Below are 23,625 nucleotides of genomic sequence, written 5' to 3' on the forward strand. Positions count from 1 at the left end.
AAACTTTCAAAACCTTGGAAAAGAGATCCAAGTGATTGGGTTAGGCAGAAGCCAAAGACAGAGGCACTTGCTGCAGCCTCTTTTCTTTTTGTTATTTTTTCTTAAGTGGTAGGTAGGGACAGTTAGTTGAATAGGATTTGGACAAAGGACTATTTCTTTTGGACACTAACGATCACACTTACTTTTAGTTGGTTAGGCAGGGAACTTACCTCATAGCAGTAGGGCTAGATAGGTATTTTCTTTTTAATTTAAATAAATAGACAAGTAACAATGCACATCGTAGTCTGAGTTCTTTCTCTGGTTCACCACAGTACCAGCATATGGGTGACTCCACAGCTAACATTTCCATGATGGTGTGATTGCCAATGTCCTTGTGCCTTTCACCATACTGCTCCTCTCCCAGCTTCAGGCTCTCGTCTTCAGCCTTTAATTGCTCTAGCCCAAAACACTGCAACAGAGCTTTGCCAAGCCACAGCACGCTTCCACTATTTCTGTTGATAGAAATGTGCTCTTCCTCCTTCTCTTGCATCATTGTTCTGCAGATACCGATACATGGTACTTGTTAGCATATCTGCATGGAGCATATAATGTGAGTAACTGCCATTTGATGACCATGCCTAAGTTATTGTGCAAGTACCCAGCATATAATGTGAGTACCTGTGATTGATCACATCAATTGATGTGAATACCTGACATATGACGGGCATAGCTAGCAGAAAAATACAATAATATTGCAATTTTTATATCACATTTCATGCTGATTTATCCCACTTGAAAGTGCTGCAATAATAAAGCAAAATGCCCCGAGTGGCGGGGGCATTACCGACTCAGGTAATGCACTGGGGCCCTTAGTTATAACGAAGGCCCTGGGGCATTACCAGAGTCGGTAATGCCCTCGCCGCGAGGGGCATATAGCTATTAGTACCCCGGCTCGTAAAAACTGCGTGACCGGGGCACTACAAGCTTTTTTTTCTCCCGAAACGCTGCAGCGTTTCATGAAAAAAAAAAGACAACATAGAAAAGCGGCCATCGGGAGCATAATGCGCTGGAAACGGAAGCGTTTCCAGCGCGTCCGCTTCCAAAAAAAAAAGAAGGTACGTGTGGTTGGAAAGGTGGAAGGGAGCGGAAGGGGGACAAAAATGAACAAAAAACAAAAAAAACGTACCTGGGTCCCCGGCGGGGGGCGATGGAAGCATCCAGCCGTGTGGAGGCTCGGAGCGGGTATGGACCCGCTCCGAGTCTTCACACGGCAGGAGGCTACCATCGTCCCCCACAGGGGACCAAGGGATAGAAGGTAAGTGGGGTGGGGAGGGCAGGGAGGAAGGAGGGAAGGGAAAGAGAAAAAAAATACCTTACTTGAGTCCCCGGCGGGGGACGAAGGCAGCCTCTCAGCCGTAGGGAGGCTCGGAGCGGGGGTGGCCTCATTGGCTCTGGGGCTGCCACTCCCCCCCCCACCGAGGACAAGGCGGCTGGAATCCCAGCCGAAAATCGAAGGATTCTCGGCCGTGTAAGGACCCAGCGAGAGCCAATCAGAATGCGTGTTGCATTCTGCTTGACTCTCGCCGGGTACTAATCGGTATTATTATTGCTCAATGTAGTGCTATTCATTTCATTAAGCACCTGTCGGGAATGAAAGACTGAGTCGACCCTGCTGGGTCTCAAACCCGTGTCCAACAGGCTGATGCATTGCCTTCTGTGCACCTCATACCATGTACCCCTATCAAATGTCATGCACACTACTCATACTCCAGGTATTGCCAAAAAATGCCATACATAAATCATTTAGAAGGTCTTCCCACCAAATGCCAGGAAATCACATAGAATATTGAGTACCTGCTGTTTGATGAAAGTAACTAGATTTCATAGCAATATATCGCATATGGTTTTATTAGCTGGCATTTCACTGGAATGAATACCCTGCATATGATGTGCATAGCAATAGCCACCATAATTAATGTGTGTACATGGCATTTTCTTGTAAAACCCTTGTATATGATGTGGGCACCTGGGCATGCGTTGGCATAGCTTGCATATGATTTCAGAAGCTGGTATATGACTTGAGTAGCTTGCATTTGGAAGTAGGACCAGCTAACCAGAGCCCAACCCCAATAGAGTCCCAAAATTGCATTTGAGCTGGGGCACTGTTGGTTCTCCACAAGTTGATTTTCCCGTGGTGAAATAAAAATAAAATATGAAAAACAATACTGTTCTTTGCTAATAGATGTCACTATCTCTAGTATTTTGAATCCCATCAGTAGTTTTTCAGACGTTTGGCATTTGATTGTCTTGTAATCCGCTGAAGGGAAAATATAATATAGAGCATACATTGTTTAATTTTTGCAACACAAATTGAAGTCCTCTCATTGACATGATTTCATAGCAGTTATTTAAACATTAGAATCATATATTTCTTCCAAATTACTGGGAGATTGGAACCTACACTGACCGTTTCTATTTGATTTTGTTTTTATATGTACATTTTTGTTTTTTAGCTGCTGAATAATCATATTAGATTAAAAGCACCTTTTTAAAATGGATGTTACTCCCTTTCATGGCAGATGCAAAAAAGTTTGACTGCTTCTTTTATGCCACATGTCGTTTGTTAGCTACGTGTTCTTCTTAGGCTTCATGAAACCCTTCTATGATTTGATTGAATGCAATGCTTTCCATTAAATAACGCTATTCCAGAATGGCTTTACACTGAAATAGCATGTAAATTATGTGAAACAGAAAAAGTTGACTATTCAGAAAACATGTTATGTGTAAGGCTTTCATAAAAAAATACAAAAGTAACATGAACAGTGCTTCTGTATTTATACTGTGTGAGGAACCTGAGGGCGTCCTAACGTCTTTCTCCTCAACACCCTATGCTCAGGTGGCCAGGGAAAGACCATTGCTTTTCGATCCCGACCCTGGGGATGGATATGCGAAGGAGAATCATCTGGGTTGAGGGAACTTGGGGAACCTTCTGATCAATCAGCCTTTGTAGGTGACTTTCAACATTTTCCCTTTTCTTCTTTTTCAAATAGCCCTCCGAAATGCCATTTTTATACTGGAACGAAGAAGAGACCAACTAGGGCAGTACATCCTCATTTGGGCAGGATTAACACATATCAGCCTCCTCTTATTAATACGGATAAATATCAGCTCAGTACCAAAATGAGAAAGATACAACTGGGAGTTATGCACACTTCCATTCATGCAAAACACCACTTTGGTATGGAGATGAGAAAGCGGGCCTTGGAGGAGTTGGAATCCTCGGGCATGTCCATCTAATATATTTTCTTGTGGTCAGGCAATCAAAGTTAAAGACTCACACCTGAAATCATTTGCCAAATCCCAGGAGTATAAAGAGGGTGGCCACCATGCAGAGAGAGAGAGATGGCCTGAAGAGAAGGATGCAGCCTTATACAGCGGAGCGGGCTGGAGAACCGGTTTGAGAGAAGCTGTGCAGAACTGGGCCAATGCTGCCCGCGCAAGGGTCTGAAACCCTGCTGTTCTCCACATCCGGAGCTCACAGCAGGAACTGTGGAGCACCAAAGCTTCCTGGACGTTGGAAGTCTCTAAGAGAGCGAGTGAGGCTCTCAGTAGCTTCCGCTTGGGAAGAGAGGAGCTACATGCTACCGCAGTCCAGGACGGCAAACGCTGCTTGTAGAAACTCATGTGAAAGGGCGACAGAGAAATGTGGAGCTCGAAAGCAAAGCCGGGAAACCCAGGGGAGCTGCCGCACAATACCGGTGAGTGACACACAGGGAATCGCAAGCTATCATAAAGGATGTGATATGAAATAAAAGTGGAAGATACAAGTGGTGGCCAACTTAAAAGATTGCTACGAAAGCTATGAGATTTCAAATTGAATGCTGTGAGATTTGAAACTGAACACTGGTTGAATATCAAAGAACTTCAGGTTAAGAGAAAGAGAAACGGTGCTGTCAAAAGCGGAGGAGTACATGGAAGTACACAGGACAATCAGTTGTGTGACCTGTAATGGGTGGACTGTGTGGTCCGAGAACTGCGCATAGACCGAGTGACACCTACTTGGGAAAAGCCAAGGATAGCAAATGTCAAGTGGTGTATGTTTTACAACAGTTGTTGAAATTAATTATAAATGAAGAAGCAGAACAATTAATGTGAATTATTGGAAAACCTGAAGGACCAAAAACTTGAACTGGTATTGTTCTGAAAGCTGGAAGATTGGAAATGGTATTGGTTTTGAAAGTTGGGGCAGTCAAACTCTTTGGGAAGGGAACCAAAAAGGTTTGAATTGATGTTGGTTTATTCTTTTCTCATTCCTTTCTTTTCAAATTGAAAGATGGCACTCTTAGGGATGAGAACCCTGAGTTGTTATGAACTGGAACAAATTTGTACAAAAGAGAAACCCAAGACTTGGTGAATTATAGAGAACTTTTGGGGAAGGGAACTCCCAGACTTTGTGATCTGTGCGGAACTCTTGGGGAAAGGAACCCTGAGTCCTTTGTGAAACTATTCTGAACCTGGGGAAGTGGAAGCTGAGTCTAAGCTGAGAGCTGGAAGAATCTCAGAACTTTATTTTTGAACACTGTTTCTTTTGCTGTTGACATCCCTACACATTGTATGCAGTTAGATGTGAGAGCAAGCATATGTTTTGAACAGAGGCCAATTTTTGATTTGAACTCATTGACGCAGAGTATCCTTAGTTTCCTTTAGGTAGGGAAATCCCACCTTATTATAGGAAAAATTAGACCTTACTCAATCCTGACATTTTAAGAAAATAAAGCTTTCAATTAGAAAGTTGAATCTGTTGTCTGTGTCTGTGTCTCGCGCTCTGATACACTTGTGTACGAGCGTGATAGAAATAAAATATCAATATCAATACCAATTACTTCATGATGCCTTCACAGCTGTCATATGAAACGGAACATAAAGGGGACTAGTGCAACTTTATTTTTTGTATCCTCTATGAGGCAATGATAGACATTAATGTGATTGATAATAAACATGATAGATTATGATTTATCTATTGATAGACACACATATTGTCAACATGTCAATATTGGTAAAAGAAAAGTTTTAAATAGCACATTCCTGGTAAATGGGAAAAATATATCTCCTGTAGCTTTTCCATTCTTTGAATCTAAGCCGTGAACTTTGTTTTACCAAAATTTTATGTTTCTGCAAGTGTCGGCTTTCCTTAGCGGAATTTCCAGACCCATCATTCGTTCACTTTGATAAATAATTAGATGGCTAATTGGCACAACTGTGTTCAACAGAGACAATAGGCCTGTTTTCAAAATATGAATAACAAGTCAAAATGAATTCCAAAATCAGGGTTGTCATGATTCTATTTTTGTAGGCTTAGATGAACCCCATCTCCCTCTCCCCTGTAAGAGAATGGTGAATGCATTGACAGTCAGTAATTACAACTTCGAATAAGCAGATGTCTACACAGTCCCTAACCTCCAGCACAGGAAAGCAATAAGGCCTCATGAAGAATGCGTCTGTGGCTCTGTTAAAACCAAGGACAAGAGACACATGTAATTCAAGCTACAAATGTACAGTAAGAACGTGCACCAAATGATGTATTTAAAAGTGATCAGGGAAATTGGATTTCGGCTATAACAGAACTGTTTATCCGATTTGAAACATAAAGATATCCAAATTCAGTACACACATCACATTCATATAAAGAGTGCACAAAAATGTATGCATTATGTATTAATGTGCATATACTAACAGTTTTGTTATTCATGCCGTTACAACAACATAAAGGATGTCTCTGGATTTAGAATAGTCATGCAAACCTGAATATATCATTCTTTATTAACATCTTATGTCCATGCCAGGATGTATAAGAATAATAAATGTTTCAGTCCAATGTAATCATTAATTCTTGCGAGGAAGTTTACACAACTCCTAACCTTATGACACAGAGAATGAATTGGGGCATTGGAATTAAAAAGGGCAACTTTATTGGGTGTGAGTAAGTGAAGGGAACCTATCACAGGCTCTGTTCAATCCAAAAATGCTGCACCAATTGATGCTGCATGTGTGGAGTTTGATGGGTATTTAATCTCAAACACATAGGAAAGAAGAGAGAATGTAGGAAAACAGAAAGGCAATGGGGATAATCCAACAGATGAAAGGTGGTTGGGGTTCCAACTCGATGTACTGATGAGCAAAACCTTTGCAAAAGGGCCTTTTCCCACTTTGGACTGAACAGAGAAGCCTTTGCCAAGGCAGGACCATATTTCCTGGGAGGAATTTTGGGAGCAGGTGGTGTGAGAACCCTGAGGGTATCCTCTCACCTACTCCCCTTGGATCCTCTTCTCCAGTGGCCAGGGAAAGGCCATCACTTTTGGATCCTGACCCTGGGGATGGAGATGCAAGTGAGGATCACCTGGGTGAAGGGTCCTTGGGTAATGGGGAGTGTATATCTGCAGGTGAGACATGGTATCCCCCTTTTCCTCATGAAAACCAACCTCACCCTCACCCAGCAGTTTAGGCTGTTGCAAACCATCTCCCCTCATTTCCCTGCTTTCCAATCATCATAGTAATGAGATGTGGAAGTGATGACTCGGAGTAATGCACACTAGTAAGCCATTTCACCACTCTAGCACTGAGACCAGAAAGGGCCGGTAGACTGTTATAAACATCAGGCATGTCTCGAGTGTTCCACTAATTATGTTCAGGCAATTGAAACTGTAAACTCACAGTTGCAACCAGTCAAGTGGTTGCAAGTGTATAAAAGGTGGGGCGACCAGCAAGGGAGCGACCAGCAGGAGATAGGCCAGGCCAATCATTGTGGGCATAAACGGAGAATCCCGAGTACTAGGAGGCAGCCAAGGTGTGTCCTGCAGGAGAGCCAACATGCCGGCAAGCAACCCCAAGAAGCTGTGGAGCCAAGGTCTGGGCGTAATATGAGAGACCCAGAGAAGTGGGAGCCTCATTTGTCGGATAACAACAGCCGGAACAGCAAACACAGAAGAGATCTGCAAGCTGTGAGTCACCGGCAGCGTCTGCGGGGAGAAAGCAGAGCTGCCGGCAATCCACAGAGAGAAGACGAAGTGCGAGCAAGGCTGGCGGACAGCGAAAAACATGTTGGCGGAGCAGAAAGAGAGAGAACAGCCACCCAGAGAAGATGCCAGGGACCAGTGAGTGAAAAGGGAAGAGCACTCGAACCGGGGTGCTTCTGTGGGCTGCCAATATAGATGCCAAATGAAGGTAAAAGTATGTACAAGATGCAATACACCCAAAGCAATGGGTTTGACAAGATGAATTGTGAGCATCAAAGTAAACAATCAAAATCATTGAATCCAGAATTAAATGAAAGCTTTAGGCATAGCTATGAACGGATATGTTTGTGTGAAATGTACGTACCGTATATGGAAAGCAAAGCACGAACAGTATGCAATACAGTGGAAAGCAAGTCTGAAAGCAATGTGTTGAAGGAACAAGGGCACCACAAAGTGAACTGTTTGCGAAAACACGTTGTGGCAAAGTCAAGAGACTAGCAAAGAAAAGACCACATTGTGGTAAAGCCTAGAGGCTGGCAAGGAAAAGCCAAGTGAGTGTGAATCATCACACAGGTAAAGATACAGAAGAACCTGTGTTGGCTAGAATGCTTAGAGTTCCTGGTTGCTTGACCTGTAATGGGTGGACCATGTGGTCCGTCAACTGTGCCTAGACCTGGGGATACCCTATTTTTGAATACCAAAAGAGGTTGCTGAAGTGAAGCAGATGAAAGCAATCTGAATGAACTGTAAAGAAACCAAAAGGAGTGTAAAGTTTACTTGGAACTGCTTTTGAATATTTAGAGATTGAGACTAAGTACAAGTTGGCAAGCTGAAATCTTGGGGAAAGGAAACCTGAGACCATTTTTGGAACTCTGTTGTCTTGAACTTGGGGAAGGGAACCTCCAAGGGTTGAACTTCCTGACTCAGACTTTCTTTAGTTTCTTTAGGTAGGGAAATCTCACCTTAGGATAGGGCAAGTTAGGCCTTCAACCATCCTGACATTTGAGTTAATAAACCATTGCTTGTGTGAACTTTGAATCTGTTGTCTGTGTCTTGTTTCATGGTGCCTTCACAGTGGATAGACTGAATGGAAGAGCATGCCTGGTGGTATTGTCTGAAGCTGATTGATGGCCCTATCTGTCCTGGGGCTTTTGAAAGACAAGCAGAAAGTGAGTACACTGATCCCCGTTCCTTTAGATAAATGTCCCAAGATTTAAGTGAATCCTAGATGGCAATTAAAAGTGTTTTGGCTGAACTTTGTTTACAAACTGTGGTACTGAAGGGTTGATTGAATCTGTAGATTAAACTTTGATAAAGTATATTTAAAATAGATTGCCCTATGTAATTAATCAGGGCATATTTGTCTTTTGTCTATTAATTAATTACCTCTGTTTTCACAGGAATACATTATATCTGGGTTTGCAAGGAAAGTATGCAACATACCTCACAGATTTGCAAGGATTGACAAGACTGCATGACCTGTGAAAACCATAGTTTCCATTTATAAAAATCCCAAATAGTTTTCTACTCCTTAAAGTGGAATAGGAAAAGAGGATAGTTTCTCCCCTTCATTCCTAAGAAAATATTGTAAAGTAAAATAACCATCAGTTTTCCTAGTAAACTTGCACAGAAATAGAAATATTGTACCTTAAGTGGACTCCTATTGACAATTAAAATCAATTTTCGGATTATTCTTCCATTTCAATGTTATAATCTCATGCATGTGTGACAAATGAAAGCTTCTTCCTGGTAGTGATTTCCAAATATTTCTACATGAAAAATTGACCTAATTTCCCACATTTATGTTCATGGTGCTGTTGTAAAACCTGTTGCTCAGATCCCCATATGCTTGCAATGCAATTTGTCACATGTAATGAACATTATTTCGAAAGTGTGTGTGATTTAAGGAACTTCTCTTCCTCATTAGACACAATAGGTTGCTGGTACCATTTGATGAGCGCACAATAGAATCATTTTTCTCATATTAATTATAATGAACTGGTCCTTCCAAGTTATGTCATTTAAAACAGAGAATTAAGTATTTCGTTTTTACTATCCACAGATATTAAAGATCGAATGTTCATCGGGAATACTCATTTATATTTCATTATATATATCATGATATGTGTGTGTAGTTATGCCAAATATGTTGGATAATGTATAATGCAAATATATGTGAGACAACAGCAGACAGGCTTCTTTTCTGTGGACAAGCTGCCTATATTTATGTGGATTATTGTGGGTGACTTCCCCTGCAATGAATGTTAGGGGACCATCTTTAGTTCTTGATTTTTTTTGTTTTAAATAAAACACAACATTGAGATCTTTCTCCTTGTCCCAGATTGTGGAGTGAGATTGTTGTGGTGGGAGTTATAAATGTTGGGGTAGTCAGGAAAGGTCCCCATGATTACGAGTGGTTCATGTTGCGTGCACCGTATTGATGACTGGGGGTGGTAGCAAACTGAGTATGATGCTGCAATTTTGTATTCATCGAGTGTAGGTAATTATGGATGGAATATGTTACTTTTAGAGTTACCGCTGGTCTCGAATTGATACATATTAGCTTGCACATGCTCACAAAGGTAGAATGTTAAACACACCAAATGTAAAAACATACATGCACATTAAGACAAATGCATGGGTAATTCATTCATCTAAACATAGTGGGCTTATTTACAAATTAATCAAGAACATGATAGTCAGGGCTGTTTTGCAAAGTGAACTTTGAAACTGATTCTGTGAGGTTTTAGAAGCCAGGGAATCGGTGAATAATTAATTTCACAACCTTTGCGGTCAGCTCAGCTGTAGAAACTGGCAAGGAATGTTATGATATGAAAAAAATTGCAGACAGCAGAGTTAATCTCCTGATGAATGTGTGCATGACAGAAGGGGTTTCGGGGGCGTGGCCTGAGCTCATGGAGTGAAGGCGTGCTTGACTAGAGCTCATGTCCAGATCCTGGGAAAGATCCTTTAAATGCATGGCAATGGTTGCATAAAGTGCAGGGAAAGGAGTGTTGGCACATAACAAGTGTTCCTGTACCCAGTGGAGCAAACACTGACAAGAAACCTGATGAATGCCGACCCCGAACTCGCACGCCTGGTCAGGCAAGAAGGCAGGTGGTGCTGTGGCGCGAGGAGGCTGGGCCGGGCTCTGCGATGACGCATCCGGAGCTGAGTACGTACAAGGAGACAAGAGCTGCTGATTACTCAAGCTAAGCTGAGGGCAGAGTAGCTGCAGAAAGCCAGGAAAAGGCAGATGGGACAGCCAGACTGCGCCAGCTAAATCTCAAGTACATTCTGATGTACCCGTCAAGATTAAAAGTGATATACAAAGGGAGAGCAGTCTTCCTGGAGACGCCAGCAGCGGCCAACATGTGGATGGAACATAACAACATGGCGGAAGGCGACGTAGCAGTAACATAGTCCATACTGCTGGGGCACGGAGGGCGGCCTCTGACAGAAACAGAAGGACACTGGAACAAACGACAGCCAAGCCAAAATTTACATGTAGGACAGGGGAACTGCTGAGCCATCTGCCCTGGGCTGAAGGTACTCCCCCTGTGAAAGGACTGGTGCTGACCTGTTGCTGAAGCACCACAAACCGCGCAAGATGTCCCGGATGGGTCAAGACTAGCGGGGGCACCTGAGCGTTGCCTATTTAAAGCAACTGCTGGGTGCAGTTGGTTAAGTTTAACTTGTTCTTGTTTGAAATGTTTTGAAGTATTCACAGCAATTAGGGTAATGAATCAGCGGGCACTTGACAGTAAGAGCAGGGTACTACCAAATAGAGATGGCGGCTAATGTTGGGGTGTTGACATGGAATGTCAGATAGGTGGGCACTTATATGCACAGGAACAGGATTAGATCCTTCCTGAGGATAAAGAAGGTCTTTATAGCCCTGTTGCAGGAAACCCAAACCGGGGAAGCCTACGAGTGAGCGTGGTTCCTACAGGCCATTAGCAATGCTAAACTATGACGTCAAAATAGTGATGACTGTATTAGCTAAGCGCTTATCGGAGGTCATAGGGGCCATTGTACATTGGGACCAGAACGTATTCATACCGGGCCGAAATACGGTAGTTAATCAATGCAGGCTGCAGCATATTATCGCCAAAACGCAAGACTCACATGAGCCGTATGCGGTGGTATCCTTGGACGCCGTAAAAGCATTTGACTCCATATATTGGGAATGGTTAGTTTCGGTCCTGAGGCAATTTGGATTGATTGATCACTTCATTAGGTGGATCAGAATACTATACGAGGCACCAGTGGCTAGGGTGAGGACTGGTAAAACGGTATCATAACAATGGAATATTCAAAGGGGCACCAGACAGGGTTGCCCGCTGTCACCAATGTTAAATGTTCTGGGGCTAGAGCCAATAGCCATATATATCAGAAAACTGTTTTTTGATGCAGGCATCAGGGTGGGAGGAGTGTACATGTTGTCTCCTTATATGCAGACAATGTTCTTACGGGACCCACACCTAAACGCACCAGTAATCCTAGATGTACTGGAGAGGTTTGCGCAAATATCAGGGATATCCTTTAGCACAAAGAAAGCGTGCATATTCCCACTGGTGTGGCTGGCAAGGAAAAGGGAGGTGGATCTCCCGGAGGTGGGGCTCCGATGCAAACTACACATGTTCAGATACTTAGGGGTGGACATCTGGCACACACCTGAGCAGACACACAGGGGCAACACCATGCTAGCGGTGCAAGGACTCAGGAAGTCCATGAGGTTTTGGTCCAAACTCCCGCTGTCGGTGATGGGAAGGGTTGCCATCATTAAGATGATAGTACTGCCAAGGTTCCTATACTTTCTTCACAATGTTCACTACTACATTCCTGCATCATGTTTCCGGTTACTGGAAAAACTACTGAGGGAACTGATATGGGGACCTGCCAGGCATTGATTATCCCTTCACACTCTTATGCTACCATACAAAGCGGGCGGGGTCCAACTACTCCAATTTCAAGAGGTATTTTCTGGCTGCACAATTAAGCTTTGTGGCCATGTGGCCCACAGACGAGGACACCTCCGAAACCAAGCTTTTAAAACAGCTTGTAGTGCCGGCGCACCTGAAGGAAGTGCTGTGGGTCCTGCACAGTACTTGGGGGAGGCCCCAATGATCGTACAGCTAGGTAGAAGAGTTTGGAACAGGGCTCTGAAATTGTTGGCCCGGGAACACCCTTACTCCCCTGAGACCCCAATTGCTGCAGATGTCTGCACAGACAAAAAGCACCTGATAACTGTGAAGCAGTGGGAAAGACGTGGCATTTACACTTGGAGGGACACGTATGAGGGTGGTGTTTTCAGGGAATTTGAAACCATGGTGGAAAAAGAGGGCCTCCCCAATGGTCCGTTCTTATGGTAACAGATGATCTGGAAGGAGGCTAAAGGGAAATGGGCGGCGTGGCCAGAGGTGCCAGAGGCAGAACCAATGCTAACACTACTTCACAATCTGGGGGACGGATGGAAACCTGTGTCCAGGCTCTACAATCATATCACAGACAGACCTAACCCTAAAAGCGGCACACTGAAGCAGTGGTGGGAGAATGACCTGGGAATCCATATTACTGAGAAGGAATGGGAGAGGATCCTGGCATATCCCCGGGAAGTGTCAAGGAATGCTCAGTTTAGGTTGATTCAGCTGACTGTCCTCTATAGGACTTATATGACACCGACCAGAATAGCCAAATTCAGCAATAATACGAATCCACTGTGTCCCTGGTGTAGGTCGGAGGGAGCGGGAATGATGCATATGTTCTGGGCTGCCCGAAGATACAACACTTCTGGGTCAAGATAGAACAGGCCTGCAGGCAGGCGGGAATAACGCGGTACGAATAGCCACCAAAAGAAAGCCTTCTGGGAGCCTACCCAAGAATAAGCAAAATTAGACATGTAATTAAGTTGATGGACATGGTGTGTGTACCAGCCAAAAGGGCCATTGCAATGGCGTGGAAGTCAGCGGGGGGCCCGCAATACGCCAGATGGCACAGTGAACTGGAACATTGGACGTGGGCGGAAACTAGGGTATGGGGGGATGGAGTGGTTAAAGAGGGAGGGGACTCCAGTCCTGCTTATGAGGCCTGGAAGGCACTAATCTGGGACATGTTTCACCCATCAGATGATGGTCTGAACCTGCTGGGAGGTGGGCTTTTAAAATACAGTACCTTGATTTGCCACACTAAGGGCCCGAATCCCCAGAGACACCCTGAACGCCAGAACTTTCAAATGGAGCAGATTGGGTGCCCACATAAGCAAACTCGATAGTGAAGACTGTTTTCTGGTACCATAAAGTTATTTGTTTTATTGTTTATTTATTGATAATATATATACTGCAGAGATTGATAACTGAGCAGTGAAATATCAATGTATAACTTAAATGCCAATAAAAACATTTAAAAATAAATGACAGAAGGGGTTTCACTATTTGTTTTGGCTAGCAGTAAAACATGGGGTGAGCCAATGCCCAAGGCTAACTAATGAGAAACCAGGAGTTTCAATTGCATTGTCAGATGTGCTATGTGCGATAAAATGTCTTGCATTTAGAGTAGAGGTTTCCAATGAAACCAATTACCTGGGGAATGAAATAGCATCACTAACTCAAAGGGAAATTATTTACCCAGCCTTCCTCATATCGCTGGGAATATTCATGCGAACCATGTGCAAATCAAGAGTTATGGGGTACATGGCGTAGGCCAGTTATTGCTAGTAACGAATAATATTTGCATAGAAATGTTTTACTAAATAATGTCATGACCCACCACAATGAATCCTAAGAAGAGGTGTGTTCTACCCATGAGCTGAAGATGATAGTTAACATAAAACTGGCCAATGGACATGTAGGACATGGAGAAAGATGGCATTTCTTTGAAGAGGGTTTTGTCTAATCGCATGTGTGGGTTGGATTGTAATAAAGTATCTGGGAGTGTCTTAACTGTTGCTAAAATGTATAAAAGATGGCAATGCATTAGTTTTGGCCCATTTTAGGGCTCGTATCAAGAGGGGTTGCCAGGGCCTAGCCTACATGGACTCTTTGGATATGAGTTCTGCCTTTGACAGAGTCAACCACATGGTTTTGTGGATGAAACTGTTGGCAAGTCCCTCTACAATTGGTTCTTCTGCTTGAAAGTCTCCACAAAAATACATTGTTCAGAGTGAGACTCACTAAAGAGGGGACCCTTTCGGGAGCGGTCAGGTCCCACGTCGGAGTTAAGCAGGGGGTGTGTACTGGCCCCGCTACTTTCATATCCGGCATTGACAGGCTGTGGGGTGAGGAGAATACTTTTCCAGTCAGAATGGGTCACTTGAAGCTCGACTGGTTGGCTTTTGCTGACAACCTTGTTATATTTGATCGAACACCTATAGGCCTTCAGCGAAAGCTTGGTATGCTTTTCATCTACACAACCAAAAATAATCTGCTTGTAAATGTCTTTAAATCAAAGGTAGTGGTGTTCTCGAACAAGTCAAACCCTAAAACTATGTGCTGGGTAGGCAGAACAAAGGCTTGAAAGTGCTCTGACAACCCGCTACCTGGGATACCACTTGTAGAATAGCTATTCCTTGGTCAAAACTAGTGCTCGATTAAAGTTGAAAGCAAAACCATTGGTCTCGCAACTAAAAATAATTTATTCTACGATTTGCTGATTTTCTCTTCTGCCCTTAATTGAATTCTACTGTGCCAAGGTGAAGCCAATACACCTGTATGGTCTAGATCTCTCATTGCTGGACATGGGAGACATTATTGATTCCATCCAGGGTACGATCTGAAAGAAGACTTTGAACCTCCTCCATAGCTTACCTAATTAAATTTTGAGTTATGAACTAGGATTGATTTCATTGAGGTCCAGATATTAAATTTTGAGGTATGAACTAGGATTGATTTCATTGAGGTCCAGATATTTGTGGAGAAAATTGAGCTCCTGTGCTAAAATTGTTGACCCTGTGCCTGAATCCTTGTACGAAGATTTGGAGATTATTTGTCAATAGGAATCGGTCCCCTCGTTAGTCTCCTTTAAAAAATCTATGACGAGCGTTCCCTGGGAAATCAACTCGCCAGTTGAGGAATTGGTAAATAGGCCGTCTAAGACGAAGCACAAACTGTTCATGTATGATGGGGGTCAAACAATTGATAGGATGAGCATCTATCCGTCCCACACTTCATAATTTTCTGAGCGAAATTTTAGACATGCTTAAATCAAGTTCCTAAATGTTTACATTTAAATTGTATTGGTTTTATTGTGATCATTGATAAAATGTGTAATATTATGTAGTACTTCTTTTATATTGTTTGTGACAGGCTGTACTCATACACTGTTAAGCTGAAACACAATTGAAAAAAGATGTTAACTGATGTGGTTTGTTGAGACTTGCGTTTGTTTGGTCCTACGGTACCATCTAACTGCTCCCCGAATAATTATACAATAAACTTACTTTACACACAACCGTGTACTCCCTTCTTAAGTGGTGGGCCTGTTTGGTTAAGATGATTAAAGGCCCATCCGCACATTAGATAAGAGATACTGCTCCATAATAAACAAACTATTACAAAGCAGATGTATTCCATGGGTGTCATTACACCAGCCTCCACTGCCAATTATGTTTTGCTACTCATTAGGGTCTCCTTCAATGTCTTATGCCACGTAAAGCACTGGCTAGTATATCAAAGACAGAAGCATTTACAACACATTTAATGCAACACACTTTTCATTGTGATTGAAATATGTCAGTACCACAACTAGCTATTTTCCCGGTTCCAAGTAACATAACAATATGGCATTCTTGTTTTATGTATTCCTTCCCTCAGCTTGATGAGGGCATTAGAGCTTTTTCTGGAAAGTGGGGGATAAGAATTCTGTAGTCCATGCCTTTTTGCGCTCAATTGGTGGCTGAGCCACTAATCCGTCCACTGTTCTTATGTATATGGAGAGGGGTGAGTTGACAGGTTGAAGTGAAACCTGCCTTAAACACGGTGCTATTTGAATCCTTCTGCATGAGAAGTAGGACATTGCAAAAGAATGCACAGATTATGGAGTAACGGGAATACATTCTCCAGGGGGCAGAGGAGAGCCTAGACGCCATGCCCATGCCCTGGGAAAAGCAGCAGGCGAGGGACGCAGCATTCCTGCTGTGCCACAGTTCTCTCCTCAGTCCAGGTGCGAAAGGTTGACATGCACATCATATAGGGCCTCATTCCGAGTATGGCGCTAACCAATGGCGCTATTAACGCCTTGGTTGACGCCGTACCCGGACCGGCAGCGCCTTGGTGGATGGCGGAATCACCGCCCCATTCCAAGGTTGGCGGGGAGGTAATTCCCCATTCACCAAGGCTCTTCCCCATTCCCAAATGAGCCCCCATAGGGCTCAATGGGAATGGGGAAGATGCAAATAACGGTGACCGTTCATTACGGTCACCGTTATTGGCTTGGAGGCCCCTTTGCGCCCTCGACTTTAACACCTGCTCAAAGCAGGCGTTAAGGGCGAGGGCGCAGAGGGAACTCGGAGTATGGCGGTAAGGGATTACTGCCACCGGTCTCGTTACCGGTGGTCGCTATCCCTTACCGCCATACTCGGAATGAGGCCCATAGTCTTAAAATCCGAAACTGCACTACCCCGTGTGTACAGTGGGTGGCGAGGGAGTACTGTAACCGAACATTCCTATGCAAGGGCTACTTAAAATCCACATCTAATAGCTATGCCAATGATTGTTTGATTTTGATGTATTTACAGCACGCTGGATTGTCGTGTTTTGTTAATGAGATGTCCTGTTTTATTTCAAGCTCCGTATAATTTTGTAATTTCTTTCTCCCCACCAGTATTCAGTAACGTCTCTTAAAACAATCCCGGAGCTGTGCCGAAGATGTGATTCCCAGAATGAAGATAGATCAGGTATGCATCACTGGGGTGTGTCTTTTTTTTCAGTTCCTGAATTGCTTGTGAAATACCACTGCAATCTACAATCAAACGAGCAGTACGGTTTATCCCAGTAGCTGCTAACCACAGCATGTGCAACAACTTATTGGAACACAAAAAAAACATTGGTGACACGACCTAGCCGTGCAGGCGCCAATTGCAAAATGTTGGATGCTTTTGCAGCTACCCATGCAAGCAAGAGCAGTTTAGGGGGTTGATAATTTGCCAGCCCTTGAAACCCCATCCTAGAACCTACAAGATGGCGGGAGCTAATGGAAGGCATACTGTATGAGTTACGATGAAAGAAAGTTAGCATAAGCGAATACTCATGCAGTACAGATGAGGAACAGCTGGGCAGCCCTTTGTTCCTCATGATAAAACTGTGCGTCAACTGTTTTTCACTGTGCGTTTAAGGACAATCTCTCGCCCCTCTTTATGAGGAAGAGGAAATAGCCTAGTTTGTGGAAGTCATGCTGTACTTTTTCATTCGCTGTGTTACACCACATTATATATACTTGATCGATTGCAGCTGCAATTCTAACTTGTAAAACGGCAACATATTAGTGACTTGCCTAACTCGTTCTTGCAAAACTGATTAAAAGACATCAATGGGGCCGATACATGAAATTATATGCACGGAAAATAGTGATCTTGCACGCCAGACTGCATGCATAAATCCGTTCGTCGATCCATGTAATCAAATGCACAGGATTTTCCTTGGACTTGTGTGGATTTCGCAGCGGCCCAGCATGCCACTGCGAGCGGTGGAGTGCCATGCGCGAGTCACCATGCAGAGTGTGGTCGTGGCTTGCTCAAAGGGCTGGGAAGGGGGTAGAACACTGCAAATGGGAAAGAACATGCGAAACAAGGGACGGCTCGCAGGCAGTCCACCGCACACCCATAAATGCACGGAATAACAAGTATTTATGTAGCCACCCGAAGGCAGGCACAGAGGCACTTGTATATAGGAATTACAGCACAGAGGTGGGATTGCATGTCGGATTTGGGGGTGCGTGCACGGAGCCAGGGTTCCGATCTAACTTAGGGGTGAGCGTATGCAGTGTATCGGGGTGCAGGAACTGACTGCAGGGTTTTGCATGCAGATCTTATTTTTCGGAGTGCATATTGTCGGGGTGCATTTGACATTTGTGACGGACCCTGTGCAGGGTCCCCGAGATGCAGGCCTGCTTACGAGGGACCCCAAACACTGTTTACAGGGTGCATGTATGTGTGCCTGGGGGGCACACACAGGTAGCTGTTTCTGGCTGTTTTGGATTTGCGTGGTGGCGTGTCGCAGGCGTTCCGGCTATGACTTGCGTATACGGTTACATTGCGTGAACAATTCCATGAATACGCACAGCGCGTAGATTAAATTCTCCGTGCAGGTTCGCGCAGTGTAGTTCTCGGCACACGTCCATTGCGGGATCAATGCACACTTTTCCAAGAATCCTGCTTTAGGTGTCTGCAGTCCACCTTCCTGCGAGTGCTGTGAATGATGGTGGTTTATGTTCAATTCTAAGTCTTAGCACCACAAACCACTATTTGGCAGCACCTGTTTTTGACAAACCTACAAATCCTTAAATGTTTAGGCTTTATTAAAAACCTGTAGCAAGTTAAGTGCTTGCTGAGAGATCTATGTGCATCCTGCAGTCACAGTTTCGAAATTCGGAAAAGGGTCTCCATGCAAACCGCAGCGCAAGACATGCCATACCCTTCTGCTTATGTTAAATAACATATTGTCCTCCTACTCTTATGTTACTGGAATTTATACTGTGTACTGCTGATATTTGCATGGCCACGAATATTTATATGCAAAATCAATATATGAAAATCATTATATGAACATGATCCATTTTCAGAAAGCTACCGTGACCTTTTTCATTCAACTATATTGCAACTATATTCTTGTGTTTCTGCTCATCGTTTTTTAATAGTGTATATTTATAAAATGCAAACATTTTTGGCAAATATGTGCTGCATAGCTAACCCAACAACAATTGTTCACACCATTACCTATTCCGAATGATTCGAAGTTTCTAGAATTCCCAAGACTGCCTCTGGTGAAGCCCAGAAACATTTGACAAGGATCCAAAAACAGACACTTGCACACATGTCTGACTGTGCCATGAGTGAGACAGAGCGGACTGAGCATAGTCCTAATCTTTGTGGAGGTATGGGAACTCTGCACAGGTTATCAAATAATATGAACAGAAAAAAAGGTTACAACCAATAAAAAGGAGTCTTACACATCTGATATTAGAGCTTGACTCTCGGAATAGGGTTTCAACATGTTAGAAGCTGCACACTGATTTGCCCCACCTGCACAGGATTTGTTGAAATTTCTGCAGATGGACTAGAAGGGAGAACCCATATTGCAAAGGGTGGTTGTAATTTTATCAAAGCAGCCTGTATACCTGATAGCAATTTGAAAAAACGATGTAATGTGATTGGTTATTTCTAACGTGCCTAATACCCAGAGGTTTCTAAGCGCGGACCCGGGGATCGAACCCGTGTTGCTCCGTGTCATTTTGTTTCCAAGGTGATCACGTTGCCCATGAGCTATCCTCCCGAGACAGATTGCACCCCATGGGACCCAGCCAGTTTATCAACCAACTAGGGAACAACCTTGAATACCTGCTCAGGTCTGCCCCGCAGAGCACCTCTGCCCATTGAAAGCCCGCCTGCCCTGTCTCTCTCATTCATAGCACAGTCAGTCATTAAACATTGTAGAGGCCTTTGCATGCTCTAATGTGGCTGATGCTGAAGCTGAACCCATGCCCATGACCGAGATACGATTGCCTGGTTCTGTTCTTTGACCAGCAGTCTTTTCATTTGTTCTTTTCTGTATCATTCATCACTTGTGTGTTGGCTTGTTTTTTTTTAAATGATTGATTCCCCTCTGTAACCAAACTCCTATTTTGTTTTACTGATTTCTAGTTCCCTTGGCTGCTTCCTTATTTAAATGGTTGTTTGTGTCTTATTTTCTGCACTGAAAAGGCTCTGATGAATAGATATGCCTTTGCATTTAAAACAGGTAAAGTCATATGGACTATCACTTACGGCACAGATTGAATAATGTGGTTGCCTTGAAATATCTTTAGGCCACAAAACACCTTTCACAATCGGATTGTATCCATTTGTTCAACATTTTTCACATGTTGCATGACTAAGCGATAGTGGCATAAAGGGCAATAGGAGCAGTTCACAACGAGTACCTTTCCTCGCGGTCCTGGGAGTTTCCTTACTAAAGACTTAAGAGCTGCACACGGTGGCACCACTCACCCTTTATGGGTAGAGGTCAAAATCATGGGTGACTGCTGTCTTCCATGCAGGCACCCATGTGGGGCCATAAGACAGGAAGAATAAATGAGCTGTTTGTGATGAGAGCCACCTCCAGGGGATGCTTATTTTCTGTAACCAGTTGAGTGCACTAAAGAGATGGATCAGAGTGACACAAAATAGTAGGGAATAATTTCAAGCAAACCTTGGCAGTACCGCTTCTTGACAAGTAATTCTTCAAGTTAACTTGGATAATTTTTTCACAGAGGAATGGCTGTGTAACCGAAGAACCATGTGCAAACTTCTGTACAGCTCTAGAAGTCCAGAGGGTCATAATTTCATCAAATCAGAATGATACCTCCTACATTAGTAAAGTGAAACACAGAACACACTTCCATACCCTGTAAAAGCCTCATCATTACCCACAGTGATATTCATTCTCAGTCCTGGCTGAGCTTTAATACTGCATCACAGTTGACCCACCTTCCAGGGTTCCCCACTCCTAAAGCTCCCTGCTCCTTACCCCTAAGCTTCTCAAAGCAATGTCCAGCAGGTCAGTGCTTTGCTGTGCAGGCATTGCACCTATCAAACTCTGTTGCTCTCTCCTGAGTCTTGAAAAACCTACTTCACTTTAAAAGCAAAGCTGTAGAGATTCCTCTTTTTTTCTTGCGTTTCTTGCTTTTTTCAATGTCTCTACCACACTTGCCCTTCCCCTCCCCTTTACCTCTTCTCCACCTTGCTCATCTTGCCTGAAGTGCTGCATATTTGCTCATGCGTGAGTCTGCTACAAACAACCAATGCATAAGTGGCACATAGAGGTGGTCCAGGCCATAGGGGAGTTATACATAGTTTCTTTCTCTCAGTCACATGTTTGCAATGCAAGATAGCAGACAGCCTGTTGCAGGGATGAAGATTTTAGACATCGTCTCGTCACCACTGTACTTACCTTATTCTAATACAGCCATTCTCAAAGCGTTACTTTAATGCCTAGTTTCAAATAACCTATCCCTTTATCCAGAGTTTTGTTGAGGCCTCTGCTGCTAGTCCTACAATTATGACCCATTTTAAGGTTCACATACATTTCTGGTGCAGCATTGTCATGGCGTCCTCTACCTGTACTTGGACAAAAGGCAAACATGTCTTCATGAAATCACTGTCCCTATGTGGGCATCTTTAACATTTTCCAGGCATTATGGATACGGTTCTTCTTTTTTTAAATCTGGATGCAGATCTCTGTTTGAAATCCATTCCCACCCAGGCCCCAATGAATATTGCCTTTAGCTAATAAGATCCTCCCAATGGGGAACCCCTGTGAAAGGAACTTCTCAAAAAGCGGTTTTGCTCTAGAACTCTAATTAGCATCTCATGCTGGAAGAACAAATAAATGCCTCTTACAATATGCTGATTGATTTTGGAACTCCAGTGGGCTTCTGCGCACCATGATAACAAATTGGTCTAGAGCCAGGATTAGCGCATGACACATCCTTGCTGCCTGAACTTATGAACCTGATATCCCGCCAGTGTTGCAATGAGCAGTGGGATCAATCTGGATTTCTCCTTGCTGCATATGTCCTGAAATTCCACTGTGGACAAAAATGAAATGTTCCTCCACTTTGGCAATACGTATGCAATAATGATTGTCATGAATTGCGGTAAAGCGAGGTTTGGATCATGATCTGCTGACAGATTTTGTCTAGTGAAAACAGCAGATTTTTCTTGATGTAAATTATTGAACAGTTACTGTACTTCCCTGTCCATTTCTGAATGATTAAAAGAAACATAAATAAGTCATGCGATAACTTCCTTTCTAAGTTATGTCATGTAAAAACACACAATGACCCAGGTTCTGACAAGCCCCTCTGATTGGATATTAGAGGGAAGAGCAAACAATGTGGTTTCTCCATCAGTCTTCATAGTGCTGGCCAGCATGCTTGCAGGTTCAAAACCCTTGTCAATAGTAGATTAGGATTAGAGGAGCCTGTTCTCAATGGAATTTGATCTGTTACCCAACAGTGGGAGTTGGTATCCTCCCCTTCTAAGACCAGGGGAAGCGAGTCCTTAGATCTGGAGGAATCCAAGTTGTTAGAACGAAGGATTGAGCAAATAAATCTAATTAATAGGTTGAATACAAAGGCCACCACATAGGGTTTGGGATTATTTATTCTCTCGGATGTAGTCTCTCCTAAATAGATGCCTGCATCTTTGTGGTTGGGGGATGTGAGCCTTCTAGAGACCAGTAAGTGGATCCAGCCACTCCCATCAACCTGTAGGCTCTTCCTATCAGGGTCAGTACGTGCTTATGACTGTGGTTCTGCACCTCTCAACTTGTCCCCTCTGCCTAGCCTCCCCCCTCCCCTCACATGTTTTCTCTAATGGTTTGCTTCCTCTCACATCAACACTCACATTTCTGCTCCGGCTACACCTATCTTTTTTTCCAAACATTCTTTCTTATTCCTTTTCAGTTTTACTTTACACAGGATCTCATCTGCTGCCACACAACATTGTAGCTCAAACAATCATTGACACGTCAGTTGTGACCGGTGGAACCTATTTTTGACAAAAACATGCACACATGTGGAAACACACTTGCTTCCTTCTCTCCATCCCCTGTGGATCCCCACCATTATTTTCCGTGGGACACCTCTGAAACCCTGACATTCCACCCCCCCGCTGCACCCTGCCTCTCCCCAACCCCCCCTTCTGTTCCCTGACTGACCAACGCCTTCCATTTCCGCACTTACCTTTCCTCCTGTCGCTGCCTTTTACTCCAGGGGTTAGGCAATGTACATGTTTGCACTGTTGAGTGTTAAACTTTGTTTGAGCAAACCAGAAAGTATGCACAAGAGCACGTACTGATACTCTTTCTATCTCTTTTGTGTTCTATTTCTCGCCTGTGGATTCTTTTTCTTTCTATCACTCTCTCTGAAACGGTTTATCACACTTGTGGCAGAGTGACTTCTGGAGAAAGCCTAGAGGGCATCTCTAAGGGTCAGCTGAAACCACCAGCTGTGTGATGTGACTTCTGGAGGTAGTAATTGGAGGATTCCCCAAAGATCCCAGAGTCTCCCCTCAGCCAGCCTTCCAAGATCCAGTTTGCAGTCACCCGTTCCAGGAAAGGTACATAATGTATCCCTCAAGTGGATTGGGTTTGTTTTATGTTACAATTATGTATGATTCCCAGTTTAACCCTCCCACGTTAATCCAGGATACTCCATTTTTAGTGAATGTATGCTATATTCCACTATATGCTATGTTTTAGTACACCCATCACTTGGGGCGGCGGGGCAGCCCTGTGAAGCGTTCCTCACTTGTAAGACCGAAGTGAGAAATCTAGTTCCTGCTTCAGATTCAGTTTGATAGTCCATGTGCTGATCGTGTTTGAATAAAGAACAACACAAAGCAAGCATTTCTGCTCCACACAGAGATGCTGTCAGCAAG

General features: G+C 43.7%; 1 protein-coding gene across 8 annotated transcripts in view; it reads left to right on the forward strand.

The window, feature by feature from the left end:
• The window catches only part of SNCAIP (synuclein alpha interacting protein), a 666,776-nt gene that overhangs the window by 401,128 nt on the left and 242,023 nt on the right, over positions 1-23,625 (forward strand). For all 8 annotated transcript variants that reach the window (XM_069625574.1, XM_069625570.1, XM_069625572.1 and 5 more), the window contains one exon: positions 16,812-16,884. In XM_069625574.1, the coding sequence (XP_069481675.1) occupies positions 16,812-16,884 (73 nt within the window). The remainder of the gene's footprint in view (positions 1-16,811; positions 16,885-23,625) is intronic.

Source organism: Ambystoma mexicanum, chromosome 6p, assembly GCF_040938575.1.
Source record: "Ambystoma mexicanum isolate Mex_15411 chromosome 6p, UKY_AmexF1_1, whole genome shotgun sequence".
In the NCBI taxonomy this organism is placed as follows: Eukaryota; Metazoa; Chordata; class Amphibia; order Caudata; family Ambystomatidae; genus Ambystoma; species Ambystoma mexicanum.